General features: G+C 47.4%; 1 protein-coding gene and 3 long non-coding RNA genes across 5 annotated transcripts; all 4 read left to right on the top strand.

Annotated features, from left to right (window-relative positions):
* The first annotated feature begins 6,761 nt into the window (after window positions 1-6,761).
* On the top strand, window positions 6,762-7,481 carry LOC115307389. The gene is made up of 3 exons (XR_003915718.1): window positions 6,762-6,872; window positions 7,119-7,292; window positions 7,381-7,481. It is a non-coding gene; the product is annotated as an uncharacterized LOC115307389 (long non-coding RNA).
* A 3,771-nt stretch (window positions 7,482-11,252) lies between these two features.
* On the top strand, window positions 11,253-14,093 carry LOC115307391 (ankyrin repeat domain-containing protein 26-like). The gene is made up of 4 exons (XM_029959127.1): window positions 11,253-11,335; window positions 12,340-12,466; window positions 13,669-13,950; window positions 14,073-14,093. Exons 1-4 carry the CDS (start codon window positions 11,253-11,255, stop codon window positions 14,091-14,093), a joined length of 513 nt encoding a protein of 170 aa, XP_029814987.1.
* Window positions 14,094-15,586: 1,493 nt separating this feature from the next.
* On the top strand, window positions 15,587-18,463 carry LOC108641047. The gene is made up of 3 exons (XR_003915717.1): window positions 15,587-15,711; window positions 17,704-17,749; window positions 17,877-18,463. It is a non-coding gene; the product is annotated as an uncharacterized LOC108641047 (long non-coding RNA).
* Window positions 18,464-18,580: 117 nt separating this feature from the next.
* On the top strand, window positions 18,581-19,702 carry LOC115307388. Of its 2 annotated transcripts, none has more exons than XR_003915716.1 (3): window positions 18,581-18,856; window positions 19,274-19,419; window positions 19,611-19,702. It is a non-coding gene; the product is annotated as an uncharacterized LOC115307388 (long non-coding RNA). The 2 variants fall into 2 exon arrangements; XR_003915715.1 differs by having other exon boundaries at window positions 19,614-19,698.
* Window positions 19,703-21,450: the final 1,748 nt, after the last annotated feature.

Raw genomic sequence — 21,450 nt, forward strand, 5'->3', positions numbered from 1 at the left:
GTGATGATGTCTAATAATGTAAACAAATTCAAGAGGAACCTTGCTAATTGTTTTCTAAAATTGTTCACCTAGATGGCAGTCCCTAGTAGAATGAAGTTTTTGTGTTTGTGAAAATTTTTGCTAGGTTTTGTAATACCTATGACAAAAGGGGTGATCACAGCAAGTGAGAGGTTTAGTCATCACCGGGTGACCAAGGAGATTGTTTTCCTGTGGGTGTATCAGAGGTACCATCTGCAGATCTTAAGGAAGTGGTCTTGGAGAAAGGAGGCTAATGCTGATTTTGAGGATTAAATATTTAGGCTGTGTGGTTGCATGTCAAGCAAGGCCAAGACAAAGGGACCTGTTACCCAAACTATCCCAATGAAAACAGGATGGGTAGCCTGCCTATTAGATCCCAGGCACTGTGGGGACCAGAATAACCACAGTGACTAATTGTGATGGGAGGCACTCATGAAACACACATTCCCATCAAAATATGGCTTTTTATTTTAGAGGCTCCACAAGCATAGCGTAGTAGAATTGTTTAGGTTGAAAAAGACCCTTAAGATCATCAAGTCCAACTGTTAACTCATCGCTTCCAAGTCCACCACTAAACAATATCTTCAAGTGTCATTTCTGCACATCTTTTTAATACTTCCAGGGATAGTGACTCAACCACTTCCCTGGGCATAACAACACCTTCTGTAAAGTTCTTCTCCTTAATATCGAATCTAAGCCTCCCCTGGTGCAACTTGAAGCCATTTCATCTTGTCCTATGGCTTGTTCTCTGGGAGAAGAGACTGACACCCACTTGGCTACCATTTCCTTTTCAGGTCACTGGAGAGAGCAATAAGGTCTCCCCTCAAGTCTCCTTTTTTCTAGGCTAAAAAACACCGGTTCCCTCTGTTGTTCTTCCTAAGACTTGCTGCCTTTCAGGATACACCCCTAAATCAGCAACAAGGCATCCATATGATCACATAATGAGTGTCCATATGATCATATGATCATGTGATCATATGATCACATGATCATATATGCTTAAATAACTCAAAACTCATTAAGCTTCAGAAAAGCACTGATTCTGAGCACTCCTGATGTTTTACTTGACAGCGAATACTTCTCCCAACCTGACCATTCCAACTAGTCTCCTGACCCTCTGTCACAACAGCACAGTCAGTAGCATGGCTGGAGAGTTGCACTTTGCTGCTTGAGGGAGGAGTCCTACAACAAACAATTTTGTACCATGCGTAGAAAGTTAAATTATGAGGCAAACAGTACACCAAGAATTTACTGCCACTAGATGGCAAAAAACACATATGGAAAGCAACAACACATTTCTGAGAGCACAGCTAATGTTCTCTTCACTCAGGGGAGTTTATTCCTTTCTCGAGTAGCACAAGCAGGAAGACAACAGGGCAGCACAGAAGCCCTGTCCAAGTATGTACTTTGCCTTTGGAAAAGCTGCATTAAGTACCAACACTGCTTAATTCTCCACAACCCTCTGCATCAAGTTCTGTTTTAAAGCTAGCTAGCAAAAAAAAAAAAATTGTAGTTGTAGCCTCACAGGAGGTTTGGGGCTCCATAGAGTTCAGAAATCTGTCTGCAAGAGACTGTGAATCTCTGAGGATAGTGAAAGAGAAGGGGATATGGGGAAATCCTTAGCCATTTGAAAGGATTTACACTGCAAGACTCCTTGTTGACTATGGGACACACCATGTCATTTAAAGAGACACTTAAAGAACACAAAATGACCTCATCGATGCTAGGCCTGGGGACAGGCACACTGTGCAAGTCACTTGGGAAAACACTGGCACGAAACTCTCATTACCATGGTGTTATAAGTAATTACCACTAATTACTTATGGTGTTATAAGTTTTCCAAACATACTGGGTGTCTCAGTTTAAGGAGACTGAAAGTGTTTTGCTAAGGAGGGCGAGTTATGAGAGACTAAACTCCTCTCTCTCAGCAATTGTAAATCCAAAATTAAGAGGCTCCAATCAAGAAAGTATGGAAAAAAGGAAAATAACAACCCTTTATTAAAGGATATATATGTATTGGCAAAACCAGCAAAAGAACACTAAAACAACTAAACAATAATCCTGTACCCAAAAAGTCACCCGCAAAAAAAGGAAACAGTTTGATACTTCTCTGTCCTCTAGTGCGATTCTAATCCCGGTTGGCAGAGGGCGCTGTTGGATCACTGGAGGAGCAGAGCCTGCGGTTGCTCGGTGTTGGTCAGCAGGGGGGGCTGTTGGGCTCTGCTGGTTGCCGTGTGGGGGCCCCGGATCGCAGGAGAAGCCAAAAAATGAATAGTTTCCCACCCACCGAGGAGGGGAAGGGGAAAAGGGGAAAGAAGGGCGGTTTCTTTCCCACTAAACTCATGCTGTCTGCGGCTGGCTGTGGTCAGGACTCCCCTTTTTTTGTCAATGAGTACAAAACTCTCCAATGAAATCTGAGCAGATTTGAGCTGGAGACAGAGCAGTGCACAGGCAAGCCGAGGCTGGAGAGCAGCCGGATGACCAGGTCGAGAGCAAAACAGCCTCAGAGCTTTTTCCAACACACACACACACACACACCCCTTGCGGGAGGTGACTGAGTTGTGGACAGCTTGGGCCCTGAATTTGAGTGGTTGCAGCTGTGAGGTTGTAAAGGAATGTGAACACTGAAGTGAGAAGAAGATAAACAAAGAAGATGGAACTACTGAACCACAGAGGCAGCCGGACATCTGTAACAGTTCGTTTGGATACATGTCTGGAAAAAAAACAAGTACCAGAAACATTCTTTTATTACAGTGAGAATAGTAATAATAATAATAAAATTAGCAAAAAGAATCAAAAACTAAAAAAAGATACAAAATAACTACCTTACTGTGTGACCTTAAAAAACAAATGCTACGAACAGCATTTATAACACGATATTAACTAGTAAAAAGAGAGTTTAAAGGGATACCAAAAAGGGATCTTAACACAATATTATGGATAACTATTAACATGATATTGGTTAGTAAAAGGGGAAATTAAGGGAAAAATACTATGAACAACTTATTTATGTAAAAATATTCAATAGTAAAAGGGGAATTAAAGGGACACTAAAGGGATATTAAAAAAGTTTATTCTCTCGGTTGCTTCCTATCAATAAACTGTGCTTACACACACAGACAGGCCAGGGCTATCAGGATGTGCAGCAGTTGGTTGGTACCCATGCTCACTCCTCACACACACACACACACACCCAGCCCCAGACAGAGCTATTAGGCTGGAATGTAGTTCTGCCAGCCAGTTCCTTTGTGTAGGCAATCACCCAAAGCAGAAAACTGTCCTCCCCATTCAACATTCCTCCCCCACATACAGCAGGGGAAAGAAAATTCCCTTTGGTTTTTTAGAACAAGTAAACCCATGACACTGGGGAACAAATCCCCCAGTATATTTCCCCCATCTCTACACTGTCATCTCCTTTGAACACTAGGCTGGGCAGTGATTCTTACTGTCATTGGATCTCTGTGAACACAAACGGAGCTGTCCTTGGGGGCTGAATGACTGCAAGGGTCATAAGTTAACATAGCATTGAGGACTTGTGCTACACATCCCAGCAGCTGTGCCACAAGGAATTATGTTACTGGTAAGTTTCATTTAGCTGGCGCAGTGCTACAGACAGAGCCCATTCATCCTGGTTTTCAACCTACTAATTTTCTTCACATCGAAACCCCCTTTCCATACTTGTTGGGTTTAACAGCCTTTGCAACATCTTGCAAAGCAAAATGACACAAAAGAGCTGGTTAATATTCAAGGATCACTTCCATCAAGCTCAAGAGAGTTTCATCCTAGAAAGCAGGAAGTCAGGCAAAAATTCCAGGAGGCCTGCATGGATGGCTTCATAAGGAGCTTCTTGTTCAAACACAAAAAGGAAGCTTAGAGAGAGTGGATGCAAAGAATGATAACAGAAATGTTGTCTGGGCATGCAGGGATGAAGCTGGTAAAGCTAAAGCCCAAATGGAACTGAATCAGGCCAGTGGTGTCAGAGACAACCAGAAGGACTTCTTTAAGCATGTAGGTGACAAAAGGAAAACCAGGGAAAATGTGGGCCCATCACTCACCAAGAAGGGGAAGCTTGTTACACGGGACAGGAAAAAAGCAGAAATACTGAATGTCTTCTTTGCCTATGTCTTTCCTAGCTTTTCCCAACCTTCAGGGATCAGGACAACTGACTCTAGGAAACCCTATTCCAAAAGAGGACTTGGACTAGAGCACCTTAGTCTTTCCGTGATTATGTGCAGAGGGTGAGCAGTAGTCACCAGTAAAGCAGGGCCATACCCACAGTGCGGCATGTGCAAAAGCATGCAGAGCATAGTGGGGCTCCTCAGCAAGAAGCAATAGCAGTCGCCAACAAGACTCGAGCAGGTGTCCTCCTTTTCTTCTGTCCCCCCTGCCAGCTTTGCTTCTCCCATTCTCCGATCACAAGGCTGTACTCTCTGCCCTTGATCTGAGTGCAAATCAGTCTGGCAGATATCTTCAAGGCTGAAAGAGAAGCCAGGCCTGAAGGCCAAGCCAGAGCTCTCCTCTGCTCCCTTCAGCTCTGCTTGCAGCTGCATCCTCAGCCTGTCCCAGAGGCCAGACAAACATGTCCCCTTCCTCTGTGAAGGCTTGAAGCACAGTCATGTTAAGATCATGGCCTACAGGTGAGCTATTGCTACTAATCAGTTGCCAGACTCTTCCAGTGCTTTAGAGCCATCCTCTTTGTGTTCTGGGCAGAAGATAATAGTGGGTGAGCTTCCGGTAGCCATAAAACACAGGCAAATCCCTGATCCTGTGGGAAGTGGAGGGGTTTGTAGCCTGCAAAGAAAAAAGGAAATTTCTTCAGCCTGCGTGCGGTGCATTGTAGCGTCTCTCCCCTGAGAAAGCTGGTGCAGAACCTCTGGGCCTTCACTTTGTGTTGTCATTGGGACAAACTGGGACAAGATGTGTTTGAAAGCTTCTTCCTGCCTGCTGTGTGCTGCCCATTGGCTGCTGGAGCAGCAGAGCAGAAATTCACTGTTGGCATCTGGCAAAGCAGCAGGTGACAGCAGTTACGAGGGGGTGCAGGGGTGAGGTGTCTGCTCTTCAAGAGGGACAAGACAAAGGAGTTGGGGAATTGTCCCGGTGTGGTATATTAATATAATATAAAAGACACGACCCGGCAGCTAGTTGGCAAGCAATAAAATCTGTTTATTTAAAAGAAAAATGTCTCCCTATAAACCCTCTGATGGACATGTGACCACCTGACCAATGACAGCACAACACACACTGCTCATGTGCCCCAATATGCTGTCCAGGGACTTCAGTTCCCAGAATGCTTCCCTCCCTATTCTCAGACATGTCCCTACATCCTGGAATTCTGGCATGGCAGGCTTGGGGCACTCAGTGGGCATTTCTTGAGAGCTGTGGTGGCCCCCGCCTGCCCGGGCTGGGATCCCACTTCATCCTGAGCCTCATTTCATGGAAGTGTGTCCAGAGGCAGCCCGGCCACAGGCTGAAGCAAAAACCCAGAGCAGGCGATGCAGGAGCTGCTCCAGCGCCTACCACAGCCTCCGGCCCAGTGGGAGCAGCCCGGGCCCTGCCCCGGGGTGCCCTGAGGCGGGGCAGTGCCCACTCCCGCCAGCCGCCCTCACAAGGCCCAGGCCGCCTCCTTCCCACAAGGCCCAGCAGGGCCGCCCTCACTCCTGCCCCACCCTGCCATGTCCCGCTCGGCCTCACCCTGCACCGTGGCCTCTGCCACACCCCACGGTGACGTGCTGAGCGTTCCACCTGCCATTGTGACACCACAGGCACCAGTCGAGCACAGCTTCGTTGGTGCCCGGAGCCGGCGCTCAGAGCTGCTGTAGCCTCTCGAGGAGCAGTAGCACATCCCGCTGTGGGAGCATTTCGCGCCTGTATCGCCGTCTTGGTAGCTGCAGGCCACGAACGCTGCACAGGGCAACCTCGTCTGCCTTGTGCTTTATACCCCGTGCCCATCCTTCTTCTCATCCTCGTCCCTTTGTCACCCTCACCCTTAACCTCACCCTCGTCCCATTCCTCATCCCTACTTGGCGCCCGGCAGCCCCTCTGCAAGGGGGCTTCTTGCACTTCCTGCTGCTGGTAGCTCCAAGCAGGGCCATGCCGTGGCTTCTCAGCAAGAAGCGACGGCAGTCACCATCCAGCACCACCAGTGGGCAGCCCCGGGCTGCCACCAGCTCCACCAGTGCCTCCGAGCTCAGGGAGAACGGGCTGGGCAGGCTGCACCGCGCGGCCGCCCGCGGCGACCTGGCCTGGCTGAGGCGCTGGCGCTGGTATGTGAAGGTCGTCGGCATCGACAGGCGAGACCAGGAGATGCGGTGAGTTCTATGGGATGCTGATGGCACACCTTGGCTGCTCCTGAGCCAAGCTGCAGTAGTCCTCGGCAGCCCTCTGTTAAGGACAAGGCTTGAAAAGTGAGATTTGCCCTGTCAGCTGGGAGAGTGAACTCTTGACCTTTTCACTGCTTGTTGCTGCCGGCTGGGCTCCAGCGCTGTTGGAAACGCGTGTTGCCGACCTGCTGCTTTGCCGTAGTCTCTCTGCAGGGCTGTTCTGCAGCTGCTCCGCCCTCACCTCTTCTCTTCTGCCCTCTGGCTAATCAGCGCAGGATTGCAGCAGCAGCAGCAGCAGCAGCAGAGAGCAGCAAGGGGGAGGAGCAGAGTCCGGGCAGGGTCCCCAGGGTGCTGGGTAGAGACACGGCTTTGGCTCATCCTTTGTCTATCTAGGTTAAGAGTGTATGTTTAATTTTTAGGACACCTCTGCATCTCGCTTCGGCAAATGGCCATGCAGATGTCCTTAGATATCTGCTAAGAAAGAACAGCCAGCCGAATCTCGCTGACAACTTGAAGAGAACGGCACTGATGAAGGTGTGTGGAATGCCTTATGATCTTGTAGGTGGGGATTAGTGATGGTGTGTTAAAGGGGAGGTGTCTGGCAGGATTCCATGCATCGCTGAGCCATAGAAACATGCATATTGCAATTGGCGTGGCATAGGCCTCTGTTAGCTAATCTTTGAAGATGGTCTTCTATCCTAGCGTTCAGGAGCTGAGGAAGTTGTGACAGAGGGGGATGTAAAAGTTGGAAGTCTTTCCCTTTTTGTGTGTTGTTCCCAGGCAGTACAGCAGGAGCAGGAAGAATGTGTTGCTATTCTGCTGGAACACGGTGCCGACCCGAATCTGGCAGACGCTGGCGGCAACACTGCCCTTCACCTGGCTGTCCTGTCCAAAAATACAGCTGTAGCAGGGCTGTTACTCGAGCATAATGCCAGTAGTGATGCTCAGAACCAGGTAACCTTGGCACGTGGGTAAAGCTGCTCTTTCAAACAGCTGCAGAGTTTGTCTGTGTCTTTCTAATGGCGATTATTTGTCCTTTTAGATGGGATTTACTCCCTTAAAACTTGCAGCCCTCCTACAGCATGAGGAGATTCTGGAGTGCCTTCTGAAAAAAGCAGCGGACAGGCATGCTCAAGCCCAATTTGAAAGGTGAGGGGTTTGTCAAAACAGCACACGGGTCTTCTCGGTAGCCTGCAAGCAAGACCGAGATGAGGGGAGTGGCAATGAGCTTGGAAAAAGAAGGAGGAGTCACGTGGAAGCAGTTCCCTGTGTGACTGGTAAATGCAGGTCTGCACTTGGCTGCTCTCGTACCTTAGGGGCTCTTGTACCTTGCCCGCTGAGGTCTGCAAGAAAGCGTTGTCTGTGGTGCCCTCTCCCCACACAGACCCAGAGTCATCGGGAAACTTGCCAGTAGCTCAGCAGCATGGCTGCTCTGCAGGCAAGGGAGGTTTAAGCCAAGGCATAGTTGGTGCGTTAAGTGCTCTGAAGGGAAGCATTGGGAGAAAGAGAAGCAACAGTGTCTGAGGGAACACGAGGGGCTCCAACCACACATAAGGAGAAAACTTCCTGCCATGTAGATGGTCAGGCAGTCGAACGGCTTGCCCCAGGAGTTTGTGCAGCTGCATCTGTGGGGACTTTGAAGAGCAGTGCAAGGAGCCCTGAACAGCATGGCCTGACCTTGTAGTTGAGGCTGCTTTAGGGAGGCCCCTTCTAAGATAAATTCTCCAATGCTTCCATGTACTTGGCTTCGCTTTCACGGAGCTTGTAGGAAAGGGGGGAAGAGCTCTTTCGGGAACAAGCAGGGGAAAAATGATGCGGGATCAGACATGTTTCACATTAAATCTTGGATGCTTTAGGACTGCTTTTGTGGTTACTGGAACCCATGAGGCTCACCTGGAGGAAGATAATCTGTGCTTGCAGGAGGAGTTGGACAGGGCTGACACAGAGGTATGGAAAGCCTGTCCCTACAGGGATAAATAAACCTGGCGGTGCCTGTTGCTTCCTATACATCATGAAAACGGACAAAACAGTATTCTGGGAGCCAGTAGGACAGAGACCTAAGGAAGTGGCAGTTACATCAGGCTTTGATCTGCCTCTGTCCCTCCGGCCCCCTGCCTCACCACCTGCCATGCTGAGGCAGAGCTGCCTCTCCTTAGGGTTTCACCTGTGACCAGCCAGGGGGGCTGGGGTTCCTCTCTCTCTGCTACATTCAAGATTTTCCTGGTCTAAGAAGACTCCCCACACACCCCTGGCATGATTCTCGACTCCAGGGCAGGTCTGTGGAGCAGTTCACCTGGCTGCCTTTGCTGAAATGGTGGTCATTAGCTTGTCAGTGATGCCATCCTTCCTGGCCCCACCACACTGAAGCAGAGCCGCCTCTCCTCAGGCATCCACTGCTTCCTGCTTAGGGGCTGCTGGGCACCTCTCTCTGTGCTGCAGTCGGGGTCATTCCCACTTGAGAAAACTCCCCATGCTCCCCCTGTGCAATCCTGGGCTCCAGAGCACATGTGCCAGAGCACTTCACCTCTGACACTTGCGAGATGCCTTCCTTTAGGAAGATGAATTAGTTCACTCATCTTTTCCTGGAGCAGCAAGCAAGGGAATACAAGAAGCGTCACAGGTCACAAAAATGGTCCGAGGGGCAGTGTCAGTGCTTAGAACCGTGCTGTAGGAAAGCAGTGGAGGGGTGGGAGAGGCTGCTGTAAAAGAGGACAAAGGAATAGAGCTTGTGTTCATTGGGTAGTAGAAGTGAAGCTTTGAAGGTACTTGAATTGATTCCAGTTCTTTGGGCAGAGGGTATGCACACATACATGCAGCACCTGAGTTCTTCAGCAGCAGCTGGCTCCTCTATGTAGAAGCTCCCCTGACAACTGTGGATTCTTACCATGATTTTACAGCTGCAGGAGGAGGAAGAAAAGCATCTTCAGTCTGAGCATTGCGTTCGTGACTTGAAGACTGCCTTGGATGATAAAGAAAGAGAAGCAATAACTTCTTCCCCGAAACTGCAGGACCTCCTGTTGCCATCTTCCGAGACTAATACCACTCTAAAACAACTGGAAGAACACGTGCAACAGTAAGAGAGTAACCCAGTGAAGCGAGGTGTCTGTCGCTTTGGGGGATTGGGTGGAAACAACGGGACAGTCAGTTGGATTTTGAAGGACACTTCTGCTGTGGATTCTGTTACTTAGCACAGTTTGTCTGGAACTGGATTTTCTGGTAATAAGACCCGTATTTGTTTTTAAGCCTTGAAATTGAAAAGACCAGATTGGAAGCCACTGTCCAGCAACAAAGCAATAGGATTGAAGCCCTTCAGAGAGACCTGCAAGCCTCTGCCTCAGTAAGCTGGTCATAAATTTCCCTTTTTGTGACTCTTGAGCCTAGTTGCCTATTTCTGGGGGGAAACTGTAAGGTGAAGTTTTCCTGGAGAGCCTAGGGGAGCTCAGTTTCTGCCTTCTCCTCAGTAGAGGCTGCTCAGAAAGCAGCCTAGTCCTTTCCCCAGCTGCTACAAAAGCCCTGAGGGTATTTGCTGTGCTGGACACTAGAGCAATTCTTAGCTTATTAATTATGAGTTTCATCATGAGCTCCAAGGGACCCAGAAGTATTGCTCCCAGAAGTGTCTCACAAATTTTTAAGTAGTTGTGAAGTTTCTTCTTTCTGTCAGGGAATCTTTCAAGTGTTTTCTATGCTCGTTTCTGGCAGATGATAAATGCAGTTATGATGGCCACCCTCTTTAGAGGTTTTCCCAGAATTCACTGCCTTTAGATCACGCTGAGTTTCCTTTCCTTTTTTTTTTCTGTGTACAGGTTGGTGAACTTTCCCAGCAGCTGGACATGCAGCTAGAGGCCCAAAACCAGACTTTGCAAGAAGAGCTGTCCACTCTGCATGGGAAGTATGAAAAACTGGAGAAGAGCAAATGCCAGCTGCAAGAAGAAGTGACAAAAGTCCATCATCGTTTGGAGACTTTCGTGCTGGATGGCAGCCAAACAGCACAATGTAAAAGAGAGGTGGAAGAACGAGCTGACCACGAAATAAGTCAAAAGCCACAAGACGTCAGTCTCGTTCTGCAAGTAAGTGAATTTCTCACCAGTGTCCACAGGCACTACGTAAACTTCTGTTGTGGCCATCAGTTTTGGTCTTTTTCTTTTGCTCCTGTATTCTGTGTGTTAGCTTCTGCCTTTCCTGAAGGCAGTGGGAGAAGGCAATATGGTTGGGCAGAAGGGCTGTCACGGGTGTGTGATGTGCCGGCAGGTCCCTGAATCAAAAGCCTGCCCCAGGCAGATTCCCACTTTGCAGTGCTTGGGGGTATCTCTGTCCGCTGGCCTGGTTCTCACTGCTCATCCTTCAATGGGTTTTGCAACTGCCAGCTGTCATGGCCAGACCTACAGGTGCTGCTTTGTCCTTGTAGGGGGGGAAGGTGCTCAGAAAAGGAGTCACTGAAATTCCAGGGGTGGGGGTGAGGGGGTGGAGGTGGGGGATGCTCTTATTGTCTTTGAGGAATCCTTTTCGATATACCCTGTCCTACAGATACACTGTCTCTTCATTAGGAGCTTTGAACAAGAGTGCTGATTTGGGCTTCTTTCCCAATGAAAAGAATTATTTGCCGTGGTAGCTCCTAGCTTCTGCCTTGGTTGCTGCTGGTAGTGAGGAGGCACAGCTGCCTCTCTGAGTAAGGCAGGGCCCTTGAAACTGGATATGTGCAATTTTCTGCTGGAGAGAGTTCTCTTTTTCTTGTGGTGGTTGAAGGTGCACTGTCTCCTTCAGGCACAGGCAGCCTCCCAGGCTCGATTAGGACAAAACGGAGACAGTCATTGCGATTCAGTGAGAATCCAGTTAGAAGAAAGAATTAGAGATCTCGAAAGTGAACTGGACAGGGTAAAGAAAACCCAACAAGAGAGGGCCTCTCATAAAGAAGCAATGCGAGGAGAAATGGAAATGTACAAAGACCTGTATCTGGAGGAACTGAAAACTAGAAGATGCCTAGAGAAGAAACTGGAAAGGTAAGTCCATGCTTTTTTGGAGTGGTAATAAGAGACTCCGTTTTCTTCATGCATTTTCCTTCTAAATGCATTGTCTACATCTCAGCAGCATTATTGCCCTACATTGGCCAACAGGGTCTGATGTAGTTGCCAAGACACTCTCCTTGATATTTGAAAAGTCGTGGCAGTCGGGTGAAGTCCCAGGTGACGGGAAAAAGGGAAACCCACTGTACCCATCTTTGAAATGGGTAGGAAGGAGGGCCCTGGTAACTGCCAACCTGTCTGCCTCCCCTCTGTGCCTGGGAAGGTCATGGAAAAGACCTTCTAGAAGCTATGTCAAGGCACATGGATGACAGGGAGGTGATCTGAAGCACCAGCACAGGACTGATGTCCTGAGGGACATCAGTGAGACCCCACCAGGAGTGCTGCATCCAGCTCTGGGGTCCTCAGCAAAGCAAGGACCTCCACCTGTTGGAGTGAGTCCAGAGGAGGCCACCAAGGGGGTTAGAAAGATGGAGCACCTCTGCTATGAGGAAAGGCTGGGGCAATTGCAATACTTCAGCCTGGAAAAGAGAAGGCTTTGGGGTGACCTAATTGTGGCCTTTCAGTACATGAAGGGAACCTACCACAAGGATGAAAAGAGTGCATTTAAAAGAGCATGTAGTGAGAGGACAAGAGGGGGGGGAATGTCTTCAAACGGAAAGACAGTAGGTTTAGGTTTGATACTAGGAAGAAATTGGTTGCTGTGAGGGTGATGAGGAACTGCAACAGGTTGCCCAGAGAAGCTGTGGATGCCCCATCCCTGGAAGTGTTCAAGGCCAGGTTGGATGGAGCTCTGAACAACCTGGTCTCGTGGAAGGTGTCCCAGCCCACAGCAGGAGGCTTGGAACGAGATGATCTTTAAGGTCCCTGCCAAGCCAAGCCATTCTGTGCTTCTCTGATGTCTGTGCTGCTTATGTGAGACGGTGGGGAAAAGGCTGGTTCTTCCTGTGTTTCATGGTTTTCTTAACTAATTTGCTGTGCAGGTTGGAAAAGCTTCTGAGGGTAGATAGGAGGAAACTCAGGGCTAATGAAGAAACCCAGTCCCAGCTGGAAGAAATGAAGAACAGATATTCTGAAAAGGTCAAGGAAGTGGACAGATTACGAACAGAGGTGAGCTGAGCTTTGGGTGGGGTTTTTTGATTGTGATGTTACTTCTTTTGAAACCTGGGAGATGCTTTCCATATATTTCTTGTCATGTTGATGATTTTTTTTTCCTTGGCTGCATTTTGGATGTGATGGGCTTTTCTTAATGCTCCTTCTGCTGTTACAGTAGTAGATGACTATAATACGGAGGTAGTTATCATTATGGGTAAAGATGCAACTGTAAGGGCAAAGCAGTAGGTGTAAGGGCTCATGGAGGCCAGGCTGTCTTGCAGAGGAAGGGCAAGCCAAGAGTGGCAGCCAGCCTGGCAGGGTGCATGACCTCAGCGGCCAGGGAGCCCTCCCACAGGCCCTCAGCAAGAAGAGCAGAACAGGTCTGCTGACAGTAAGCGGGGTCAGCCAAGAGTGCAGATCCCCTGGCTGGGCCTTAGGGATGGGCAGGTCTGCCATCCTTGCAGGACATCACGTCCATGGGCTGAGAGCAGTGGGGCCCAGCTCAGGCCTGGCTGTAGCTTGAGGGAGGCTGTGACAGCGTCATCTGGGTCTGACAGATGAATTCCTGCCCTGGAAGAGAGGGGAGGAACACCGCTGTCACTCGCAGGGCACAATCAGCCCCTGAGCCCTGTCTCAGGCGTGAGCTGAGCAGGAGGCACTTGACATTTTGCTTTTCTCAACAGTGTTGTTGCTGCCCAGGGCACAATGAGGACAGGTGCCTCCCAGGGGAAAATCTGTAACTTATTGCTCACGGGTAGCTCTTTCAGCCCCTCTTGTCACAGGGACTCAGAAGGACGGTTCCCAGCAGTGGTTTTGAGGCTGCTCTGCCTGTGCAGTAGTGGCATGGAACCTTTGATTTCCTTCTCCGCTCCTTACTCAGATTCGTTGCTAAAGTGGCCATCTTTCACAGCTACACTTGGGTTTGGAAGGCATCACTGTAGAATCACTTACTGCCTTTGCAGTGATTCCTTTGGAGTCCGGAAACTTGTAGCATTTTTGCATGAGGAACTCCAAAAGGATGGGAACCTGAGGAATGCTGAGACAAATGAGGTGAAAGCTCTTCTGGTTGGAAAAGAAGAGCCTGGTTGCACTTTGTTTCTAGTCCCGAGCCAGCAGATGATGAAGATAGTCTCCCTGGCCACCCCCTTTTGGGGTTTCCACAGAATTCACTGCCTTTACATCACGCTGAGTTCCTGTTTTCTTCTTTCTGTCTGCAGGTTGCTGAACTTTCCCAGCAGCTGGACAGGGAAAGTAAAAAGTGCACGCAGCTGGAAGCCAAAAATCAGGATTTGCAAGGAGAGCTGTCTACCCTGCGAGGGAAGTGCGAAAACCTGGAGATGGACAAATGCCAGCTGCAAGAAGAGCTGGCAAAAGTCCAGCACCATTTGGAGACTAACATGGTGGATCGCACCCAACTAGAACAATGTAAAAGAGAGGTGGAAGAACGAGCGGACCACGAAATAAGACAAAAACTCCGAGAAGTCAATGAGTTTTTGCAAGTAAGTGAATTTCTCACCAGTGTCCACAGGCGCTACGTAAACTTCTGTTGTGGCCATCGGTTTTGGTCTTTTTCTTTTGCTCCTGTATTCTGTGTGTTAGCTTCTGCCTTTCCTGAAGGCAGTGGGAGAAGGCAATATGGTAGGGCAGGAGGGCTGTCACGGGTGTGTGATGTGCCAGCAGGTCCCTGAATCAAAAGCCTGCCCCAGGCAGATTCCCACTTTGCAGTGCTTGGGGGTATCTCTGTCCGCTGGCCTGGTTCTCGCTGCTCACCTTCAATGGGTTTTGCAACTGCCAGCTGTCATGGCCAGACCTACAGGTGCTGCTGTGTCCTTGTAGGGGAGGAAGGTGCTCAAAAAAGGAGTCACTGAAGTTGTGGAGGTGGGAGATCCTCCTGTTGTCTTTGAGGAATCCTTTTCCATATACCCTGTCCTACAGAGAGGGTGTCCTTTCATTAGTAGCTTTGTATAATAGTAGCTCCAGGGTTCTGCTTTCATTGCTGCTGGTAGTGAGGAGGCACAGCTGCCTCTCTTAGTAAAGCCTTGAAATTGGGTACATGCAATTTTCTGCTGGAGAGAGTTCTCTTTTTCTTGTGGTGATTGAAGGTGCACTGTCTCCTTCAGGCACAGGCAGCCTCCCAGGACAGATTAGAACAAATCAGAAGCAGTCATTTAGACTCACTGAAAAAACAGTTAGAAGACAGAATTAGAGATCTTGAACGTGCACAGAGAAGGATAAAAAGCGACCAACCAGAAAGACCTTTTCAAAAAGAATCCACCCAGGCAGAAGTGGAAATGTACAAAGAGCTCTATCTGGTGGAAGCAAAAACCAGAGAAAGCCTAGCCAAGAAACTGGAAAGGTAAGTCCATGCTTTTCTGGACTGATAATAACACACTCCTTTTTCCTCGTGCATTTTCCTTCTAAAATCCCTTTTTTACGTCTCGCCAGCATGATGTGTGAAAGCAGAACAGGGCATATTTGTGGGGAAAGTCCTTTAAGACCCTTCCCTTCATCAGACCTGTCTTCCTTTCTCTTTAAGAGTTCCAGCAGTAACACCACAGTAGCGCCATTATGGCATTATTGGTGTCTTTTTCAAGTTGATGTTGTTCTAGAAGGCAGTCTTTTTGCCAATCGCTAATCTCCTCATCCTGTATGGGACAGAAAAGATGAATCTTGTGCCCTTTACTGTTTGAATAAGGAGAGGCCTCTCGGAGAACAGAGTTGGATTCTGTGCATCAAAAATAAGAACGCTCTTTCTTGGCTTCTGTTTTGGCAGCGGGTCTGAGGTTTGAGCTTTCCTTGAGAAGGCCAGGGTAGGCCAGAGTTCTTATGGAGGTGACACTTGCTGCTCCTTGCACTTAGTGTGATTTCTTAGAAACAGGCCCTCTGAACAAGCTCAGATCAAAGGATGTGCTTGTTTTGGACACTCTTAATACCCCTGGCTTTCAGAAGTCGAGTAGTAGTCAAGGACGTGGAGGGTAACTTTGCAAAAGCCTTACTGCCAAAGATGACTCTCTGTGTGCTTCTGAATGTTTCAGAGCTGATGAGAGACTTGCAGAGGCCGAAATCAACCTCTTTTTGGAGCGCCATAGAAGCAAATCTGCAGTCACAAGCAGCGCTGTCAGCATACATCTGGCTGCAAGTCCACTTCTGGATTCAGCTGGCCTGGGATGTCTTGGCAACAGTTTGGGACTGAACAGAAGTCTGGGTTTCAGAACACCACCCAGACATCTGTGGTAAAGCTGAAGATTTTAGGACATCAGGTTTGTACAAATTTTCCAGAGTGGTCAAAGGCCAAAAAATATTGAAATCGAAGCAATGAACTGTGTAACTACCTTCTTTTACAAGACAAACTGTGGTAAAGAGCACTGTGGGGCACGAACCACGCACCTAAGTTCTACACTAAATTTACATGTATGGTATGTGTGACCTATTTCAAGTGGCTGATGTCACCATGAGTGCCAAATGCCACCAGACATCTGTGAGACCCCATTTTCTTCATCATTGATCTTTGTTCTAGCAGTTTCTTCACTGGACCTTGCTTTAATATGTTACTATGGACAGGAGGCATTTGTTCCTGTAGTTCCTGCTACATCTTACTACATGAAACAGCAGAACTCCCTACTCCTTGGGAAGTCTTCACGGCCTTCTAATTGTGCAGCAATGCTGCAACCTCTGCAATAGCACTGGTCCAAGTATGCCCTGTAATCAGCAGTCAGTGTGATAGCACATCCCTTCCAGAGTGCAGAGCATTATACCAGGAGACGTGGAAACCACACACCAGTAGTTGTCATCAGTGGGACAGCCACGTAGCATGGGACTGAGGCATGGCCAAGCTTCTCTGTTGAGTTAGTGTGTTTAGTTGTTGGATGAATGTGAGAAGCATTTGTTCACTTTGAAGTCCATCTCAGTTCACTGGTCCCCTCATCTTCATTGGAAAGAACCCGTTTCAACAAGGTGTCTACATACAGCACCTGGTTGAAGACAAAAACACCAAGGAGATGAAAAGGGGCCAAGCAGTGTAGGTAATGCATAGCAGCGGCAGTTACAGACGGGAACTTTTCTGTACCGCTGTGAACACATTTTTGAGGGCAGAGGCATGGACAGGCATTACGGAAAGAACTCGTGAGGTAATTAGTGCTGTACCATCTGCAGGGACTATTCTGCAGGAAGCACTAGAAAGGAAGCAAACTCCAGGGACCCAATGCAAAAGGGAGTAAAGGAGAAGACCAGGAGGGGCAGGGAGCACGGAACAAGTGAGGGAAAGAAAGGACAGAGAGATGGCAGCAAGATGTTAAAAGAAGGAAAAGGCAGAGGAGGAAACCATTCCTGTTTGAGGAAAAAAGCTGCCCTAGTTGAAAAGAAAAGAGTTGACAGCTGTGTCTTTTTTGAAAAAGAACAGGGAAAACAGATAGTGAAGGGAAGGACAGTGGGAGTACCCAGTGCTTCCTAAAATTGAATTGTGCAGCAACAGTCTTCCATTGTGATTTTCCAGAAGAAAACTCTGGGCATCTCAAAGTTTTGTCAGTATCAAGACAGAAACCTTCACTGCTTTCCTAGCTTCCCTCAAGGATGTTACAGAAATTAAATATTTCTACAGGTTATTTCATGGCTCATTGTTTTATCCAGTTGCTAATTTATGCAGATGTGTAGTTCAAATCGCTATATAGGCTGCTTCAACGCTTTGCAACAACTGCTTCCCAGATCTACTTGTGGAAAACAGTTGAGTTGATTCCAAGAAAAGAATGCACGTGATCTGAGAATGGTGATACTGTTCTCACTCAGCGTCCTGACTGCAACAGCACCCATACATTTTGAGGCCACATGTGTCTCACAGCCTTGAGCGTACTCTCAAGGAAGTTGATGTACAACTACGTATGACATTTCCCCACCCTTCAATGACTGATGTCTGGAGGGGTTTTGTTTCTTAGTTTGGGGGCTTGCTTTGATCCCAACATTTCTCCTTCCTATTGCATTTTTGTTGGTAGGACTTAGTCCCCTGAAGTTCTCTCTGACCTTGACTGCAACCTCTGGAGACTTTTAGTTTGTTGTCAACAGAGGAGCTGAGGATAGTTCACTCTCACTATACACAGTTTGTCTTCTCAGGATTTGCTTCAAACTCTACTACCATATCAAGTTCTAAAGTTTTTTTCCTCGAAGGGGTGTGTGTAAAACAATGGCTTAATCCACTGAAATCTTACCTCTTAACTCTGTAAATACTACGTCTTAACTGTGTATTTTCTGTATAATTCTAGGCACGACAGGAACGGGATGCAAAAATCGCTAGAGACCTTCAACGAGGTAATGTGTCATTATGTTAGGAGGGTTTTTAAGGAAAAAGGTGAATATTTCTAGCTCTTGACAGCTCTCGAGCCATTTTTATCAAGTTCCTGTGATAAGTAGGTTTTTGGGGTTTTTTTTCTGCTAGCCTTCCAGTTGAGACTTGAATGTGAAAACTTCCTGCTTACCAAAATGTTGCGTACAATGTTATGCACTTGCCTGGAAAAAACCAAGCGCAAAGAAACCCTTGGCTTAAGCTGAAGTTGCCCTTCACTGGAGTTCATCTCAAGCACAAACAGCAAAGCAGCCAAGAGATAAGTATAAGCTTCAGCCATCACTTCCCCTCCCATGTACACCGATGGCATTCAGCACTAAACCCCACCATACCCGTTCTTTGCTGTTGGTTCCTGATTTTTGCTATGATTCTATGATTCATGGCTTGTCTTGGTAGCTTAGGTGGTGCAGTCTTTTTTGGAATAAGCAAGAAGATCAGTGACAAAAGATAATCTGTCTTTAGGAAAAGATTATTCAGTATTTTTTTGGCAAATATCAGTTCAGTGCTTGCCGTACGTAGCATAAAACATGCTGTAGAATTTGAGGCCAGGTGTCCAAAGAGGAAATGCACCTGTTCCATGGGAATTCCTTCCTCCAGAGTTACTGCTTTGCAGTGCCTGGTGCTCTGTAGTAGTAGTAGTGTGCCAATAAATCACTGGTTTGGACATAAAAGGACAGCAGAGACTTCAGGTTGAAGAGGTCTACAGGGGGCTGTTTAGCACAGGAATCGTTTGTGGATTGCCTGAAGATGTTCAGTGTGTAGCCCCCGGAATGTCTTCCACTTGCTTTAGAAATGCTGTTGACGGATAAGCAACTGTGGAAAAATGGGTTTCTTCCTTTGCACCTAGCCCTTCTGTTGTTATGTTCCCTTGGAAATTTTAAAGTCTCTGCCTGGATTGCAGTCTCTTGTGTTGCCTGTCATGTCCTTGCCTTATTTTGCCCTGTCTGCTGTAAAAGTAACACCAGGAATCTTGTCAATTTTCCCCCAGCCACTGCTAAACCTACAAGTGGATCTGCTGGATCTTCAAAAAATCTTCATGTGGACCACGGACGCGGTCCCTGTGGGAATAACAGGTTTGCCACTCTTGGGATGAGGGTGTAAAAAATGGCTCCTTTAGGGAGGTGGGTTAGGGCTTATATAAGGTAGGGGTAGAATTTGCTAGAAGAAAGGGAGGGACTAGGGCGGAGCATGCAAAGTGTAACTATATAAGGGAAAAAGGGGGTAGGGTTTATCCATTTTAGGGAAAGGGTGGCCATAAAAGGAAATACTGCAATGCAGCAAACTTTGGCCAATCAGGGAGTGGGGCCTAAGGATACAGCAATCAAGGGCATTTTCATACAACAATTTCAGGGTACAAACAAGGGAAAAACTACAATAAATATTTAGACACAACTGTAAAACTCGAAACGCATTGGGTCTGAACTTCTTGACAATTTCATACAGGGGTTTCATCCTCTGGAGGGTCACACATTTCTTCTTGTTTTCTCCAGCTTTCATATGCAGCAATGTCCTCACTCCCGACAGACCAGGATCCCCTTTCCAGAGTAATGGAGGAGCACCGTGATTCTTTAATCAAAAGTTACCGGATTTGAATGAAATGCTATAGAGAGGCTCTGGAAATCATTCAGTGTTCACAGTGAGTCTGTGGTTTCCCATCCCCCACTTCAGATGTGAAAACATGTTCCTTGCAGTCGGAATGTAAACTCATAAACTCTATTAAATGGATGTCAAGCACATTGCACTTACCTGTTGGTTAACTGATGCATAGCTGGTGTCTTGGTTTCTTATGTACTCACAATAAGAACCACATCCATTTTTTCTGCCTAGCAGATTGACTGATCTTGATTCTTGAGCATGAAAGAGCTCAAGTCCTTGGAGCCATCATTGTGATTCAGCAGAAAACAGAAGAAAGAAGCAGAGATCTCGAAAGTCAATTGGACAGGATAAAAAACACCCAGCAAGACAGACCTCTTCAAAAAGAATCCACCCAGGCGGAAGTGGAAAAGTACAAAGAGCTCTGTCTGGTGGAAGCGAAAACCAGAAAAAGCCTAGCCAAGAAACTGGAAAGGTAAGTCCATGCTTTTCTGGACTGGTAATAACACACTCCTTTTTCCTCATGCATTTTCCTTCTAAAATCCCTTTTTTACATCTCGCCAACATGATGTGTGAAAGCAGAACAGGGCATATTTGTGGGGAAAGTCCCTTAAGACCCTTCCCTTCATCAGACCTGTCTTCCTTTCTCTTTAAGAGTTCCAGCAGTAACACCACAGTAGTGCCATTATGGCATTATTGGTGTCTTTTTAAGTGGATGTTGTTCTAGCAGGCAGTCTTTTTGCCAGTCTCTAATCTCCTCATCCTGTGTGGGACAGAAAAGATGAATCTTGTGCCCTTTACTGTTTGAATAAGGAGAGGCCTCTCGGAGAACAGAGTTGGATTCTGTGCATCAAAAATAAGAACGCTCTTTCTTGGCTTCTGTTTTGGCAGCAGGTCTGAGGTTTGAGCTTTCCTTGAGAAGGCCAGGATAGGCCAGAGTTCTTATGGAGGTGACGCTGCTCCTTGCACTTAGTGTGATTTCTTAGAAACAGGCCCTCTGAACAAGCTCAGATCAAAGGATGTGCTTGTTTTGGACTCTCTTAATGCCCCTGGCTTTTAGAAGTCGAGTAGTAGTCAAGGACATGGAGGGTAACTTTGCAAAAGCCTTACTGCCAAAGATGACTCTCTGTGTGCTTCTAAATGTTTCAGAGCTGATGAGAGACTTGCAGAGGCTGAGACCAAGCTCCTTTGGGAGCGCCATAGAAGCAAATCTGCAGTCACAAGCAGCGCTGTCAGCGGACATCTGGCTGCAAGTCCACTTCTGGATCCAGCTGGCCTGGGATATCTTGGCAACAGTTTGGGACTGAACAGAAGTCTGGGTCTCAGAACACCACCCAGACATCTGTGGTAAAGCCAAAGACTTTAGGTCATCTGTAGCAATTTGAAACTCGGATATCAGCACAAAAGGATTATGTAGCAGGCCATGGACCAACAGGGGCTGAAAGAAATCCCACCACCTGAGGATCGCATGCTTCTTCACAAGACCTACTGATATTTAACTATGTTGATCGGCCTGGCTCCTGCAGCAAGATATGGAAAGACTTTGTGATGATGAAATCAGACTACGTAGAAACCCCTTTGTTCTCTCCCCCCTATGTAATCCTTGTTACAAGAATATTAAACAATTGTGTGACTGTAGCAGAAAATTGTGTAATCCTCTAGTTAGCATAATCCATCCCCAACTTAGCATAATCCATCCTCCTCATTAACATGTCCTGCCCCCGAGACCCTTAAATTGTGAGATGCGTGTTCAATAAAGATTCCAGTTTTCACCCCCAAACCTGGGATCAATTAGTTATTGACCTCCTACAGTCATCAGGTTTGTACAAATTTGCCAGAGTCGTCAAAGGCCAAAAAATATTTAAATCGAAGCAATGAACTGTGTAACTACCTTCTTTTTCAAGACAAACTGTGGTAAAGAGCACTGTGGGGCACCAACCCCCCACCTAAGTTCTACACTAATTTTACATGTATGGTATGTGTGACCTATTTCAAGTGGCTAATGTCACCATGAGTTAGTCTCAGACATGAGTCTCACAGACATCTGTGAGACCCCATTTTCTTCATCATTGAT

Source organism: Manacus vitellinus, unplaced genomic scaffold (assembly GCF_001715985.3).
Source record: "Manacus vitellinus isolate BGI_N305 unplaced genomic scaffold, ASM171598v3 ctg7180002437057_pilon, whole genome shotgun sequence".
Classification (NCBI taxonomy): domain Eukaryota; kingdom Metazoa; phylum Chordata; class Aves; order Passeriformes; family Pipridae; genus Manacus; species Manacus vitellinus.